Source organism: Nanorana parkeri, unplaced genomic scaffold, assembly GCF_000935625.1.
Source record: "Nanorana parkeri isolate BGI_ZX_2015 unplaced genomic scaffold, ASM93562v1 scaffold170, whole genome shotgun sequence".
Taxonomy (NCBI): domain Eukaryota; kingdom Metazoa; phylum Chordata; class Amphibia; order Anura; family Dicroglossidae; genus Nanorana; species Nanorana parkeri.
Window position 1 is genome coordinate 627,859 of NW_017306438.1, and position 16,146 is coordinate 644,004.

The following is a 16,146-nucleotide window of genomic DNA, read 5'->3' on the forward strand; positions in this document are numbered from 1 at the left end:
CACAAAGCTTTGCCATGCGCTGCCACAGTTAATTTAATGTTTTTTTTTAAAGAAAAAAAATAAATAAAAAAGATCATGCACTGCGATGCGTTCTAACAACGCACTGCAGCGCATGTGCATGGTGTGCACCACAATATGTGTGTGTTATGTTGGGGGGGGGAGGGAGGGGTTGTGCTTTTTTTTATTAGTTTTTTTACACATTTTTTATTTTTATTTTAATATTTTATTTTTTTTTAATTCATTTTTTTTATTTTAATTTTTTTTATTTTTTACTGTTGTGTGGGCTACGGAGAAATATATGGGGTCTAAACAGACCCCTGGCATTTGCCTTTTGAAATGGAAAAATAAATTGAGGACTCAGAGTCCTCAATTTCTTTTTCTGCAACCCCAGCACTCAATGAATGGGAAGCACTCAGTACAGAGGCTTCCCATTCATTCAGAAACAGATATTAGTAAAAAATATTTACTATCACCAATTTATGAATGGGGAGGAGCCTCTGTAGTGAGTGCTACTCCCCATTCATGAATGAACAGGAAGTGATGTAAATCACAGCCTGTTCATTCATAACTGGGGACACATATTATGTTTCCCCAGTTATTTACAAACAACGGAGGGATCAGACGATCACTCTGGTGTTTGCTCTGCACAGGAGGATCGGTAAATATCAATGATATTTTCGATCCCCTGTTCGGCAGCGCACAGAGTTGCTGTCATCCGAAAACTGACAGGATGACAGCAACTCATGGTCGCTATAGCGACCATGAGCTTATAGCAGAACTGTAAATGCCAGGTCCGTACGGCATACTGACTTGGCCAGCCGGGAACTTTTTGTTCTGCCGTATGCCATACGTCCTTGGCAGGGAAAGGGATATGTGACATTTTTTTCTAAAACAATACAGATATGATTTTAGGGGCATTTTCTTTATAATCATGAAGAACTGTAATTTAATCCATGATTATTCAGCAATGGAGAATGGCAACCAGCTATAGAGGAGCACACATCTCAGTAATCCATGATTATTCAGCAATGGAGAATGACAGGCAGCAATCATGGATTGCTATGATTTGTACTCCTCTATGGCTGGTTGCCATTCTCTATTGCTGTATAATCATCGATCCCATCAATCCATGATTATACAGCAATTATACAGGGCTGTGTGCGGTCTCACCAGGGCTGCGTTTGGGTCTCACCAGGGCTGCATGTGGGTGCTGGGCTCAAAGGGCGGTGCAGGTCACACCAGGGCTGCATGCAGTTCTCGCCAGGTCTGCATGTGGGTGCCAGTCTCTCCGTGCGGTGCAGGTGGAGGCCGGGCTCCAAGGCTGTCCGGTGGTGTGAGGCTGTACCTCTCTGCGGAGAGGAATAGATGTGGTGCCGAACAGGCTTCTGTCAAAGGCATCTGCCTGAGTTCCCCAGCAAGCACAGGAACTCGGGCGGCCGGACTTCTGGTAATGGGAAATGTTCATGAGTATAAGTACTCGTGAAAATCCCCTGTATCGGGACATCCCTATAAAAAACCCTAACCCAAGTAAAAGCAATTTAAACTGAAAGGAGCATTTGTTTAAATATTTGTTTTATCTTATTTTATGTGAATGGGAATATGTAAGAAATATAAATAGGTGTTATCCCAATTTGGCTGTGAAAGTGGAAATAGAATGTAATCCAAAATATAACTTTTTCAGTGTCTGTTATTTAAATGTGCAGGAAATTGTGTTCCTGCATGTTGTTCTTAATTATGGCTGATGGCACAATTTGATGTTTTATGTTCAATCATTCAACTTAGTAAGTTCATCTATATTCATCTATAGCCTGCCATCATTTGTTTTTTGGAGCATAGTGAAATTAATTACCCCAAGGACTACCTTAAATACTTTCCAAGGCAGTGAAGGGGATATATTTAGTAGAAGGAACTTAATACAAAATATTGCTCTACATTTCCTTTATTTTTATTGCGTACTTCAGAAATATGTAAGGTGTCTTTGATCCTTCAGTTTTTTTCCTTCACATAAAGAAAACTGTTAAATCTCATTTGTAAAACTAAATGATCTGACCAAGCACTATAATTTTGGCCAAATGTCCATAAAGGAAAAAAGATGTAAAATCTTTCAAGACTAGTTTAAATCTTATGTGATACCTAAGAGGAACTAAATTCTCTGATTATGCCCAGTGTTTGTCTCCTTAAAGCGGACTTTTACCCATATCTTTAAAATAATAACAAACACATCTTTAGAAATGTTTAGTAATGACAATCTACAAACAGATACTTCTAGATGATTGCTGGCTTTGTATTCTTTGCATACCTTATTTCTCTTTTCTTTCCAAGTCTTCTGGTGGTGGCCATGTTAACTAAGGGCAGATTACTAGCTCCCCATTTACTTCCTGGAACTCTGGCACATGTGATTAGGATATGTCACCATGCACATCATCTCAGGGGAGGAAAATGCCTTTCGATGAGATCTTGTGAGATTACAGATACATTTTTTTTGCCAGAAAAGCTCTGCTGATGTAACCTTCCCAGGATGCAATGATTTTGGCACTTACATCATCATCATCTTAATGGCAAGGCAGTCCCAGTGTGCAATTAATTTGCAAACTTAAGTCATTTTGCCCTTACAAAGCAGGAAGTGAATGCTCTGCAAGTGTATTTCAAAATCACAGCATTTTACACCTGACATGTCTATGTTTTTATTAATCATACATAGAGGGATGCATTAGCATTTTTCAACACTGAATCAATACCAGTCATGCTAGGGAACATAGAAAACAATTGTTTCCTATGTGCCATGTTCACACCACAATGCAGATGCTGGTTTGGTGGGCTGCTTTAACCTCCCTCGCGGTATTCCCGAGCGTGGCTCGGGGTTACATTTCCTGACCAGGAGCGGTAACCCCGAGCCACACTCGAGAATACCCTGAATTCACACTCGCCTTGTCCCACGATCCCCGCAGCGTCTTCTTCACCCGATGCCGGCATCCGTCTCCAGTGTACGCTAGCGTCAGCGTCGTAGGGAGGCGGATCCGACGGGAAATTCAAACGTAAAAGCACCCAATACATACAGAATACATTGAAATACATTGGAAACAGTGCTATTACGTTACTGTAACAAATGATATCACCTCAGCTTTGTCCCTAGAGATATTACCAGTGTTCTGCCTGCACTTCTACTATTCTATTTGCCTGGAAAACTGGAGAGCGTCCATGACATCAAACAAGCTTCAGCTGAGGTCAAAAGCGGTTTTTGAGCAGCTTGAAAATAGCGATAGTGATGTGGAATCACTTACTGAATTGAACGACATCGATGCGTGGGGAAGTTCGTCGCCAGACACTGAAAGTGACGAAAGCGTGGATTCTGCACACGAGCTAAGTGATGTGCGAACTTGGTGCCCTATTTATTGTGGTACGGATCACGCAGCGCCCCCAAGATTCCCATTTACTGGAGCATCTGGTAGGAAGGTAGATGTGGAACATGACAACCCCTTGGCCTACCTAAAATTATTTCTTACCGATGAGGTTATTGATGAAATTGTTACCGAGACCAACCGGTACAATAAACAACAATCAGCAGCTCTGAATCGGAAGTTTTCCCAAAACAGAAAGTGGGGACCAGTGACCAGAGATGACATCTGGAAGTTTCTGGGCCTAATAATTATTTAGGAAGTGGTGGGGAAACCTCTGCAGAAATGGTATTGGACAACCAATAAAATACTTGCCACTCCATTCTTTGGCACGGTCATGTCGGAGTATAGGTTTACCCTCATCATGAAGTTTTTACACTTCGCAGACAAAGCCAACCATCCCGCCCCAAAACTGAAAAAAATGTGGAAGGTATCCCAGATGATTGTGAGGAATTTCCAACAAACCTATGTGCCAGAAAGAGACATCACCATAGATGAAAGTCTAATGGCCTACATGGGAAGGCTCAGCTGGATTCAATATATAGCATCAAAGAGAGCACGATTTGGCGTCAAAACCTATATGCTATGCGAATCGTCATCTGGCTACATTTGGAACTCCAGTGATATACACTGGAAAAGGAACCAAATTTGATCTGAAATAATGCAGATTCTGAAGCATAAGCAATACTGAAGCATACGCTGGAGAAAGGCGGCAGGTCTCTGGCATAGTGCTCTGTGTACCTTGTCCATGTAAATTCTTTCTGGGTTGATATCTAGAAGTACTTATCAAAAAAACAGTCAGGATGGTACCTGCAACAATGTTGTGTGTACCGTACTGCTTACCCATCCCTTCCCCCCCACAACTACACCCCCCTCCCCCACACGCCCGACTACGTGCTCCTCAAGGTCTTGGGGCGTGTTGCTTTTGCCTTTTTTCTGCATGCTCATAATTTTTCATGAGGACCAAATAGGGATGTTTCCAGATTTTTATCAATGTATATGCAATAATGTTACTGTCCTTAATGGTGGACATATAGGATTTACGGTCTTCTCTACTGTTTTACATTCCCCTGTGTGCTTGACACCATAACTTTTGGCTCAAATGTATTCTTTTGTGCGATTATATATCAATACAACATTAAATGATGTGTCCCTATATGAATATGCTTCACATGTTTACTCCTGTGGGCTTATATGTGCACCACCAATGTCAGCATAATCTTATCCTAATGTGGATTGTTAATGGGGAATGCCTTTAGCCTGCACTGTCTGCACTGTCAGATTGTGCTTATGACTTCAGTTCGCTACTTGTCCACTGTGCATGCCAGCGTCCTGTACCCTAGGCCACCAGCTGATGTTACTTCCAGCTAACGGCCATATCATTACAACTCGCTGTGTACATTAGTGGATTACAGGTGAGCCTCATTTGAGTGCAGAACGGTGTTCCAGCTGCAACTGGTGGGAGTGGTCTGTTTTTAATATGCACTGGTATGTCTATTTAAAGGTGATGGTTTGCTTTACTGTGTCATTCTGAGCCTGATGAAGGGGTACTGCTGAGACCCCGAAAGCGCTTGTATTGGATGGCGATTTGTCAATAAAGGACTTTTTGCTTCAAAACTTTTGGTGTGTTGGTGACAATCCTTTCTAGACCCAAAGCTCAGTATATCGCGAGCTACAGATCGAGGTATACTGAGACGACCACAGCCGGGACGGATCCCGACATTACTGTCGAGATCCACCCAGCTGCGTGAGTGATAGCTGACTCTACCTATCTAGAGTCAGCGCTGGTCGATCGGAGCGCGGAGGGGGGGGAATCCCAGAAAGGAGCCGTGATTGACAGTCATGGCTCTCTGGAGGGAGATGATCGAGAAGTGAGCGAGCGATGGTATGTGTTTGCTCACTTCCCGATCTATTGAGACGACGTGTGACACTTTCATTGTTACACGTCGGCTCGAACTATGAGGATGAGTAATTTTCACTCCCCTCATAGTTCTCCTTTAAATTCTCCAATGTCATATTTTTTGGATTTTTCATTTGTATAGTGTTGAAAAGCTGAAACAAGGCTTGCATGTCTGTTTTCAAAAATACCAGTGTTATTTCCAGTAACTAATTTCAGCTTAGATTTCTGATGGAGTTTACCAAGTGAGTTTGAAAATAACTTGGGTATGGAACATTGCATGGGTTCTAGAAAAAGAAGGACTCAAGGCTTTTATGTAAATCTCTGGTTTTGTAATTGGAATTGTTGCTGAGTGGTTTTCACACCATTAGGCTTGCCTAATTTTCCATTGATGAAGTATTCTGTCCTACTAAGAAGATGCAAGCTGTAATGGGCTTCAGTATTTTAGGTATATGTAGTATTTTAAGAGTATAAAGGTCCCATTGAATTACTGGTTTGTAGGCAGCTGTGAACCCAAAGGAGACAGTGTTAATGACGTGAGTCCAGAGCATTTCACTGACACATTGGCTGCAGTGTGAGAAGAAGACATGGAGAAGAAGAAGGTCATGAATTTAGTTGGTCTTAGGCCAGGGTACAGGAGTGAAGGAATGTAATAACCCGTATGCTAAGCATACTTCACACCAAACCTATTACATTCACACTAACCCTATTACACCAAATTACTGTTGGACATTTGCATTGTTGGTTTATTATGTGGCTAAATATATTTTATTCACACTTCTTAGGAAGAGTTGTGTGCTAAGTTATTTTAGTTATTAAAACAACTCTCAGGAAATGAAAAATCAGGCCCCATGTACTACATATGTAAAAGTAAAATCATATTATACAAAGTCCTGTTGTCTTAATTGTTTTCCAAACATAATGTTGCAACCAGAAATACTGATGTTGGTTTCTACCGCTAGAGCATACTGAGAAACTTGATGAAGAAAATAAGAAACTCCATCTGCGTTGCCTGGAACAGAAGCATCAGATTGATGAATTTCAGAACAGACTCAAATTTTTCACAAAGGTAACTATTTGTTTGACACATTTAATGTATTACACATTAAAGTGGCTGCCATATCTTCAAAAAATGCACCTGTCCAAACTTGTTTGCACTGCATTGGTTAAAAGTTTGTAACAACACATTGCACTTAGATGTACAGTATATGTCATCTAAATTTAACTACTTGTTTAGAAAGTTTGCAAAAGATGCAGGCATAAGACTGCTTTGATTTCTTATTCTCAGCCTGTAAAGTTAAATAATAGAAAACATTTTCTTTCTGCATGCTGACAGCCCTGAAACATGTGAAAACAACACAAAGTAATTGGTGAAAATCCAGTATGAAAATAGGAAACAAAAAAAACTATGTTGCATTAAATTTTAATATTAATCTGGCTCATTCAATGCAGAAGGGAATACTTAGATTTTTTTTAAGAGTCTTGGAATATCTTTTTAGCTTTTGTAGCTCTAGATGTAAATTAGATTTACTTCTGCTCATCTGATTGCCCTTCTTTCTGTATCCACTTTAGGAAAGTGATGTTGATGTCAGTGAACTCAGTGAAGCTCTGATGCTCATAAAGGTAATGTCTCTCTCCTACCTATGTCTTGAATTGACCTGTCAAGTTTACACAAATGACATATGTAAAGTCGGTTATAAAAAGGAAAAATCTCAGTTCCACTAGTCTACACTTACATGTCTTGCATTTTTTAGCATTACATCAAAAGTAACTTAGCAGCAAGGCTCACCTCTAGTTCTTGAGCTTCCAGCTCACCTATCATATTATGGTACTTTTGAAATATGTAATATTATTTAGTAACATGGCCTACTTTTTCCCAATGTGCTGTAGACATATATGTCTGTATTTGTCTTTTTAAAGATCACCACTAAGCATCCAGTGTATTTAATCTATAACATAAAATAACCATATTTTAATATTAAGATGGCTACAGCTGTATATGTGGAAACACAAACATGTATACAGTATTTGTGTGCCTGCAACTGCTAGATACATGCACAAATGTATTATGTTCTTTGTGTGGCCATTCCTCCTCAGCACATCACAAATAACCATTTGAGCCAGGAAGTGTCCGCCTAAGCTTCTATGATGCAGTAGAATTCCTTGCTCTATTCCTGTGTGAGCTGGCCTATCAATAAGCATATTGGCGTAGAAGAGATGGGTGCCAGTAAACAATTTGTGAGATTGTTTCCTACTGTAAAATATGACTTCCTGATGGCAAAGAACACCGGTAAATTGGCACTTGTTATAGTTACTTATTTTAGCAGCACCATTTTAAATTGGAGTAGATTAATTATTTAATACGTATAGATGATGCTTATTATGTGTATTTGACTGTAATTAATTACAATATACCTTTTGGAAAGGCTGGTTGAAATTAATGGACCTGTGTCTTTATTCAACCTCAAATACTATGCAACCATGTGACTGGGAATGATGGCCCTCCCTTGGAATCACATTATAGAAAATAATGTACTAGCATGGGTCAACTTGTAATTTCGATATGCTTCACCTACTTTGGATTTCTTTCCACAATATTCAATTTAGACACTGTACTAGGTTAATATCCACTATATAGTGTCACATTTTGCCTGTTACACAAACCTCACACAATCCTGCTGGATTTCTGACAAGACACCAAGGTTACAACAACACAGGAGTGCAACCAGTGTTGATCTTCAGATTGGTCCCTGTGTGCCTGTGTAGCCCCATGGATCCCAGACCTTACACAGCAGCCCCTTGTATCCTAGGCCAAGACTTCACACAGGATCTCAGCTACTCTTCAAGTTGAGATTAAGCCCCAACCTCTCCTGCCACTACATTCTGCTACCTGGCATTCAACAGTTACATTTTTAGATCCTTTACCTAAGGCTTTGATATGTGATGAGAGCGGCTGGGGCATAGCCACCCCGTCATCGTGTTATGCCTCAGCCCCTCTCATCACATATCAAAGCCTAAGTAGATGGTAAAGGATCTAAAAAATTAACTGTTGAATGCCAGGTGGCAGTATATAGTGGCAGGAGTGGCAAATTTGAGACAAGTCAAAACCATGTGTACAGTTGGAGGCTATGATCCAAGTAGTCTCCCCCTATGATATGGGAATTGATTTGAAGACTAACACAAGTAAATGTACCTTCACTTCACTATTGTTTTTAACTTAGGTTTGGCGTTTTGTTCCTAATAAGGTCCCTGTGCTTCTTTTGTTAACTTCAGTAGTTTAAGCATTTGAATTGGACATGTCCTTAATATTTGGTACCTAAGTTCTATATTGATTTATTTATTTTTGTATAACAATAAAGTGGAGCATAGCCTGAAAGTAAAAAAATTGCACAAAAAATACTTTTGTCACTTATACGAAAAAAAATCCCTTTTTACTAGAAAACGTTGTTGTCCCTAACAATTCCTGCTGGACATGCAGTGCAGTGTACACTCCCAAAGTCTATGATATCACACTTACACATTTTAATTTTTTGTGGCCGTCTACAAACATAATGTGGTCACTTAAGATTATTTCCACTCAATTTGGCTTGATGTTCATTTGAGTTTGGCATGCCTGCCTTAGATACTTTTTAGGTCAGGTTCATTTTATTGTACTGATTAGGCAAAAAAGATGTGCATTCTAATAAAACTTTTTATTTGCAGTTTGATGATATTTTCTTTTGCATTGTTAACCGTCCAGCCAGTAAGCTCTGCTGCATTTAAAGCTGACAGGGAGCATGCTGACCAGAGGAGAGAGCAGATAGGTAGCATCCACATAATGTTGCTGCTCCTTCATTTCTTCAGATTCAAGGATATACATTTTTTTTTTTTTTCCCCGGGAAGGACAGGTGCTGCGTGTGATTGTACACAGCAGCCTGTTCTTCTCTCTTCAATATGTTTTATTAGCAAGGATATACATTTTGACACAATCTGACAAAATACAGTAAACGTAAGCTACTGTTTCCTATTTGTGCTGTCTCTTGATGCTTTCTTGTGAAGCTGTCAAGAAAGCCAGTTACACCAATCCAAGCTGGAATTTAAACTCATATTGCTGTGCTTGAATACTTTTTGGACTCTGGGTCTGGTGATATTCCAGTTCTGTTCACACGTTATTAAGCTCTTAGGTCACTGCCCATCCTCCAATTCCAAGAAGTACTGATGGAACAATTTTACTGCTTCTATAGGTGTTCTTATGCATTATTTAAGTGTTTTCTCAGTCTACATTGTGTTGTACTATGCTAACAGACTAATTTATATGAAATTACATTTTAATAATAGTTATAGAAAAAGTAAAATAGTTGATAGTGTGTAAGTGTAATAATTTTGTTTTGTCTATAGATGAGTTTCAACCATGTAGTGCATTGTAACTACGGTATTACAACATGATCACCTCATACAAGATACTATGAAGCCACTTTAGAATACCCCTATAATATTTCATTTAATGTTCTATATACCATTTTTAATGACCTCATTACATGCATGTTACACCCCTTTCATTACCAGGCCATTTTTCAGTTTTCAGTGCTATAAAAGTTTGAATTACTCCATCATGCAACACTGTAACAAAATTCATTTTATATAATTTTTTGAAACAAGAGCTTTATTTTGGTGATATTTAATAAGCACTTTTTTTACTATATAAAGTTAAAAAAAAGACCAAAATAATTGGGAAAAAAAAAGTTTCCTTTTCTGTTATAAAACATAGTGATGATCCAGATGATCCTCACCACCTCTCTCCACCCTTAACATACTACACTATGGGATCCCATATTATATTCTTTCTGAGCTTTAATGAATTTGGGGAGCAGACTTTATAATACTGAAAGTGACCTAGAATGATAAATAGTGGTGGAGAGCCGTGGGGAGGATTATCTGGTAACAAGTGAAGAGTAGGGAAGAGAGAGTTTCTTTCTAGAATACGGAGGGCATGTGAAACAGGTGATTGGACTCACTTATTCATCGTATTGAGCTGCCTTTGACCATTTATAACTTGATGGTCAATCCATTATTGTGAGTGCGGAGTATTGATATGTAGCAAAGGGGTGATTGGATTGGAAAAGGATTTCACAGAGAGCACATTATTTATCATTTAATACACTGGTGTGTACTTTAATTGCAAGCACATGGACAGATGAAAATATTTTAAGGATTTTGCACAGCATATTTTCTATAACACACTCATGGACTAGGACTGTGATCACAACGTTATATGGGAACTCACTGATAACCTTGTATGGTACATCTTGATAAGAAGAGCACTTATCTTATGTTATGTAATTAGATAAATTAATATAGACTTTGTTTTTTTGCACTTTTGAATTATATGTAACAGAAAACTATAGACCAGCATGTCAAAGTTAAAGGCTATTGGACAATTTCCAAGCAGCTTGATGTTATTATTAAGACAGTTAAGGTCCATGGGAGTGTAGCCAACCTCCCTGGACATGGCTGCAAGAGGAAAATAGACCCCAGATTGAACAGAAGCTAGTTTGGATGAGAGACAAAGAGCCAAGGAAAACTTCCAAAAGACACACAAACTAAACTCAAGGTACCTTTGTGTCTGATCTACTATTCATCGCTTTTTGAGTGACACTGGGCTCAAAAGAAGACTCCACTTTTTAAAGAAAAATCTAAAAAAGCCAGACTGGAATTTGTTAAAATGCATATTGATAAGCCACAATGCTTCTGGGAGAATGTGTTTTGGACAGATCAGACAAAACTGGAGCTTTTTGGAAAGTTAAATCAGTTGTATGTTAACAGATGAAAAAAATTTAACTTTCAGAGAAAATAACATCATGCCTACTGTGAAACATGAAGGGGTCTTTGTTGTGTTGTGGGGGCTGCTTTGCTGCATCTGTCACTTGGTCTGTCCATAGTGCAATTAAATCTCAAAACTATCAAGGAATTCTGGATCGAGTTAGGTCTTTGAACAGACTAATGACCCAAAATGCACATGTAAAAGCACCTAAGAATAGCCAAGAACAAAACATTGGGCTGTTCTGAAATATCCTTCTATGAGCCCTGATCTGAATCCTATCAAACATCTTATGAAAAGAACTGAAACATGCAGTCTAGAGAAAGCATCCTTCAAACCGCTGGAACTGTTTGCTCAAGAAAGTGGGCCAAACTGCCTGTTAGCAGGTGCAGAAGCCATATTGAGAGTTACAGAAATCATTTGTTTGCAGTGATTTGCAAACAAGAACAATATATTAGGTTATGGTCCTCAACATTTTTGTCCATGCTATTTACATTTGTTGTATCTATTTAAAATATTATGTTGACTCCAAAAAACAAAAACAAAAGCAAAATCAGATTTAATTTTTTTTTAAATATGGATGATTTCAATGATGGGTGCCAATTACTTTGGACGGTTTCAAGTTATTTAAGAGAACATTGCAGGTTTTTCTTTTTCTGGGCGGTGAGTACCAACAAATTTGTCCATGTCTATATTTCTTAATATTCTAGTTCAAGATTCTAACCTTAGATCTTGGCTGTCAGGAGAATTTAAACCAACTTCTTTCAGTTTGAATGCCTAAAGGGTATTTAACTTCTAACAATAAACTTCTCTTATTTTCTTCACTTTAGTTTGTTAAATATAGCATTGAAATTGTTCTGTTATATCTGTTTGATAAGTTCAAAAACTACCTGTTGATTTTGCCATAAATCTTGTAAGCTCGTAACTTTACACAAGGGCTCAGTGATACAGACTGATAGAAACGTTGACAGTCAAAAGTATGATAGTACAAGATAGGTAATCAATTCTGTTAAAAATTGGGTTAAAGGCACTTCCTATTTTGAATTTGCCAGATGATTGGAGTTGAATTTAAAGATGCTGTGCGTTAGCTGCACCTTGATAATCATGAGTATGTATTTTTCAATAAAAGCCCAGGGAGCCATGTGTGTCCTTGGAGCCGCATGCCTTATTCCACTTGGTTGCAAATCTAAAAAGCAAGTTTGAGGCAATATGAAACTTTTTTTTCTGATATGTAAGTTGTAACAGATGCTGCCTTTTGAGAGCACTTTATTTTATCAATATGAATGTGTTTGTGTCCCTAAAAACAATTCCACATCATATAAGGGGAAGACCGCACAAAAACTGCTGTCTGCGACTCAGATTCAGTATCTGTTCCATATCTTTGTGATGCTTTCAGTATGCAGGTTCTCTGTCTCCTGCTGAGATTTGCTCATCAGCCATGGAACTCCCTGTAATTGGCATGTGCAGTTTGTCAATATAATTAGTTGTGGCTTGAAAAAAGCCTTATGAAACATGTGGCTTAGACTTAAATCTGGCACTATCACAATTACAAACAGATTGGGCCAATAGCACAGGCCGGAATATACTCATAATAAAGTCATAATTAGTTGGCATTAGAAATGAGTTTGTTAATCATCGACATCTTTGCTGCTTTGTGAATTATTAAGTGCTAAATTTTCCAGAATCCAAAGCTGACCCTGTTAGCTTGTTAACCCTTGCATAATAAAAAAAATGGATTTGGGTATTTATTTTAGTATCCACATATAAATGTATATGAGAAAAAAATACCTTAAAAGTATTGTATTTTTATTGAATTAAATTATATTTTGTTCTGTAGAAACGGAAGCAACAGATGAACGGAGAGCTCAAATTTTTGGAGAAAGTGGAGGATGACGTTGGGAAGGACCTTGAGAAGTCTTTAAGAGAATTACAGGCAAACCATGTGGAAACTGTGCAGGAACTTGAGAAAACTAGAAACATGCTGATAATGCAGCATAAAATCAACAAAGATTACCAGGTAGCTAATCAAGTGTCTGTAGTTTATTTTCAAGACAGCATTATTTGAATACTCAAGGACACAAGATTTGTAAACCTAGCCACACTGCATTTTTTTCTACTTGATCCAAGGCTTCAGAAATGACTACAGCAAACTTTTTCTACATGGGTCTAACACCTATTGTGTTCACAGGTTGAAGTAGAGGCTGTTACACAGAAGATGGAGGGTGTGCGTCGGGATTATGAAATAAAGCTGGAACAATATGCCCACTTGCTTGATGTCAGGGCAGCTCGTATACGCAAACTTGAAGGTATAATTTGCTTTAACCACTTCAAGACCAGGTGTTTAGACCCCCTTCCTGGCCAGGACCATTTTTCAGTATTCAGCGCTGCTGTACTTTGATTGACGATTATTCCATCATGCAACGCTGTACTGAAATTAATTGTATACCCTTTTTTGGGGACAGATAGAGCTTTCTTTTGGTGGTATTTAATCTTAATTTATTTTTTACTATATGAAGGAAAAATTATTGAAAATTTTGGGGGAAAAAAGTTTTTTTTTCATTATTTTAGGAAACAATGATTATTACCCATATTTTTGGTAAATTATAAAAGACGGGGTCACGTCGGGTAAATAGACACCAAACATGTCATGCTTTAAAATTGCGCGCACCCGCAAAATCGCAAAAAAACTACCATACCCAAAAGTGACCATAGGACGACGCTTTAAAAGCTTTTACCGCTCATCAGTTTAGTGTTATCAGTGATTGATGGCCCTAGAACTATTGCTCTCATTCCGACGTTCGCGACGATATGTAACGTGCGGTGTAATGGACGAAATCGTCATTTTCGCACGTATGCGCACCCGACGCCTGTTTGCATGTGTGTATGTATGGGGGGGACTTTAAAAACAAATAAAAATTGTAATTCTTTTTTATTTGTAACTTTACATTTTTGGGGGGGAAACTTAATTTTTTTTTACCAATTTTTATTTTAACTTAACGTTATTGCTATCACATAGGGGGCTAAGAAAACCCCCTTATGTGATAGCAAAATATGTGACAGGTCCTCTTTATGGAGACATCACGGGTCTCCAAGACCCCTAATGTCACCTAGGACCCCCCTGAAGAAGCTGATGAAGCAGAGATCTGCTTCATCAGCTTCTCTCCAGCATCTGAAGCTGGAGAGTGACACAAGAATGCGGAAGTGATATATTATACATCACTTCCGCATTCTGACAGCTGAGAGGGGACCGGAGGGAGGTCGTGTACCGACCTCCCTCTGATCCTCTGTGACAGAGGCAGTATGCTGGCCCCAGGATCGCACCCGGGACCAGCTTGACAGCGGGAGGGGGGAGCCGCGGAGGGGGGCGCACATCCCGGGACCTCATACAAGTGATGTATCACTTGTATATTAATGGGCATCGCTGCCTGTTTTAAAATATTGGTATTTCCCGCTTGCGTGCGCCCAGCAGCGTGCGTGAGGGGGCGTGGCTGAGCGGATATCTAAAGACGCCCGCTCAGATCTAGAGAGCCTATTTTTACATCCATGCACACATTAAACATAGCATACATAGAGGTTACCATAGGTGAAAATACATTTCAGAGTGACCCAGAGATAGAAGCAGTGATTTTATATAGAAATCTGCACTTTTCTTGTAAAACTGTGGCCCCCACCACTCCCACCTCCAAATCCTCCCTGTTGATCCTTTTAATGAGGTTTATAGGTGGGCTCGCCGAGGCTTAAGTGATGGGAAGGGTGACTTTACATTAATCTCTGATGATAGAAGTAGAGATAAGAAGCTTTGGTTTATTATTATACTTAATCATAGCTGTAGGGTATTCCCTATCATGAACAAACTATTGGATAGGTAGGTTTGACTGTTCCTTTAAATTAAACAGATTTCCTGGCATATGGTCACCTTAACCTGTAGGACCAACATGTGTGTAATGCATATTTATATTCAACAGTTAATTCATTTTTGTTTCTATATTATGTTTTTCATGTGTTTTTTGTATTGAAGCCCAGTTAAAAGACATTGCATATGGCACAAAGCAGTTCAGATTCACACCAGAAATAACTAAAGAAGATGATGTGGAAGAATTTGATGAAGCTGTACATCTGGAGAGGGGCTACAATCTTCTTGAGATCCACATATCCAAAGCAGTGTTCTCTCCAGTTGTAGCCAATATCTTTGGAGACCAGGAGCCTGCCACTTTCTGCACGTATGCTTTCTATGACTTTGAGCTCCAAACTACACCCATTGTGCGTGGCTTACAACCGTCATATGAGTTCACCTCTCAGTATCTAGTACAGATGGATGACTTTTTCCTACAGTATATACAAAAGAGCACTGCAAGGCTGGAGGTTCATTTGGCAATAGGCACAGATTTTAAAACAATAGCTGTGTGTCAGCTAAGGTTCCAGGACATTCTTGAAAAGAATGGTGAAATCTTTTCTAGTTCTACATTGATTGGTGAGTAACAAATAAGACCAATTACTGTGGATACTGTAGAAATGTGGTGTTCTTTGGAAAATCAAATCTTGCTTTTTATTTTAGGGATTGACAATTACATTAGTAATTATGGCACAGTTGAGTATTGGGTCAGGCTTAAAGTTCCTATGGAGCAAGCTATTCGACTATACAAAGAACGAGCGAAAGCTTTGGGTTACATTTCCTCAAACCAAAGGGATCCATTTCAGAGCTATCAGGTAATCAATCTCTCCATATAAACCAATGCTACTGATAAAGAATTTAGAATATGATTAATTGCAAGAAAATAACTTGCTGCTAAAGTTATTTTAAACTTCCCCATGAACCTCTGCTCACCAGCTTTAATTTTACATGCTTCCATATGCACCTCTAACTGTGTATGAATGGATGAAGTGTTTAGGAATGTGAATGAAAGTGCATTTAATGGTAAATATTTAAAGGTCAAACAGTTATAGATAGCTTAGAGGACAATGGAAGGATAAAGTGCATTGAAATAAATGAAAATATTTCACAAATGGGCAGTGGGATACTGTAACTGCTTGAGAATTCTTTATTTTTCTTTCTTGAT

The 16,146-nt window shown here is 38.7% G+C and overlaps 1 protein-coding gene across 1 annotated transcript in view; it reads left to right on the top strand.

Moving 5' to 3' along the window:
- The window catches only part of RPGRIP1L (RPGRIP1 like), a 210,623-nt gene that overhangs the window by 95,895 nt on the left and 98,582 nt on the right, over positions 1–16,146 (top strand). Inside the window, exons 12-17 of the mRNA XM_018554730.1 lie at positions 6,255–6,361; positions 6,865–6,915; positions 12,927–13,106; positions 13,278–13,395; positions 15,108–15,560; positions 15,645–15,796. Coding sequence (XP_018410232.1) covers positions 6,255–6,361; positions 6,865–6,915; positions 12,927–13,106; positions 13,278–13,395; positions 15,108–15,560; positions 15,645–15,796 — 1,061 coding nt within the window. The remainder of the gene's footprint in view (positions 1–6,254; positions 6,362–6,864; positions 6,916–12,926; positions 13,107–13,277; positions 13,396–15,107; positions 15,561–15,644; positions 15,797–16,146) is intronic.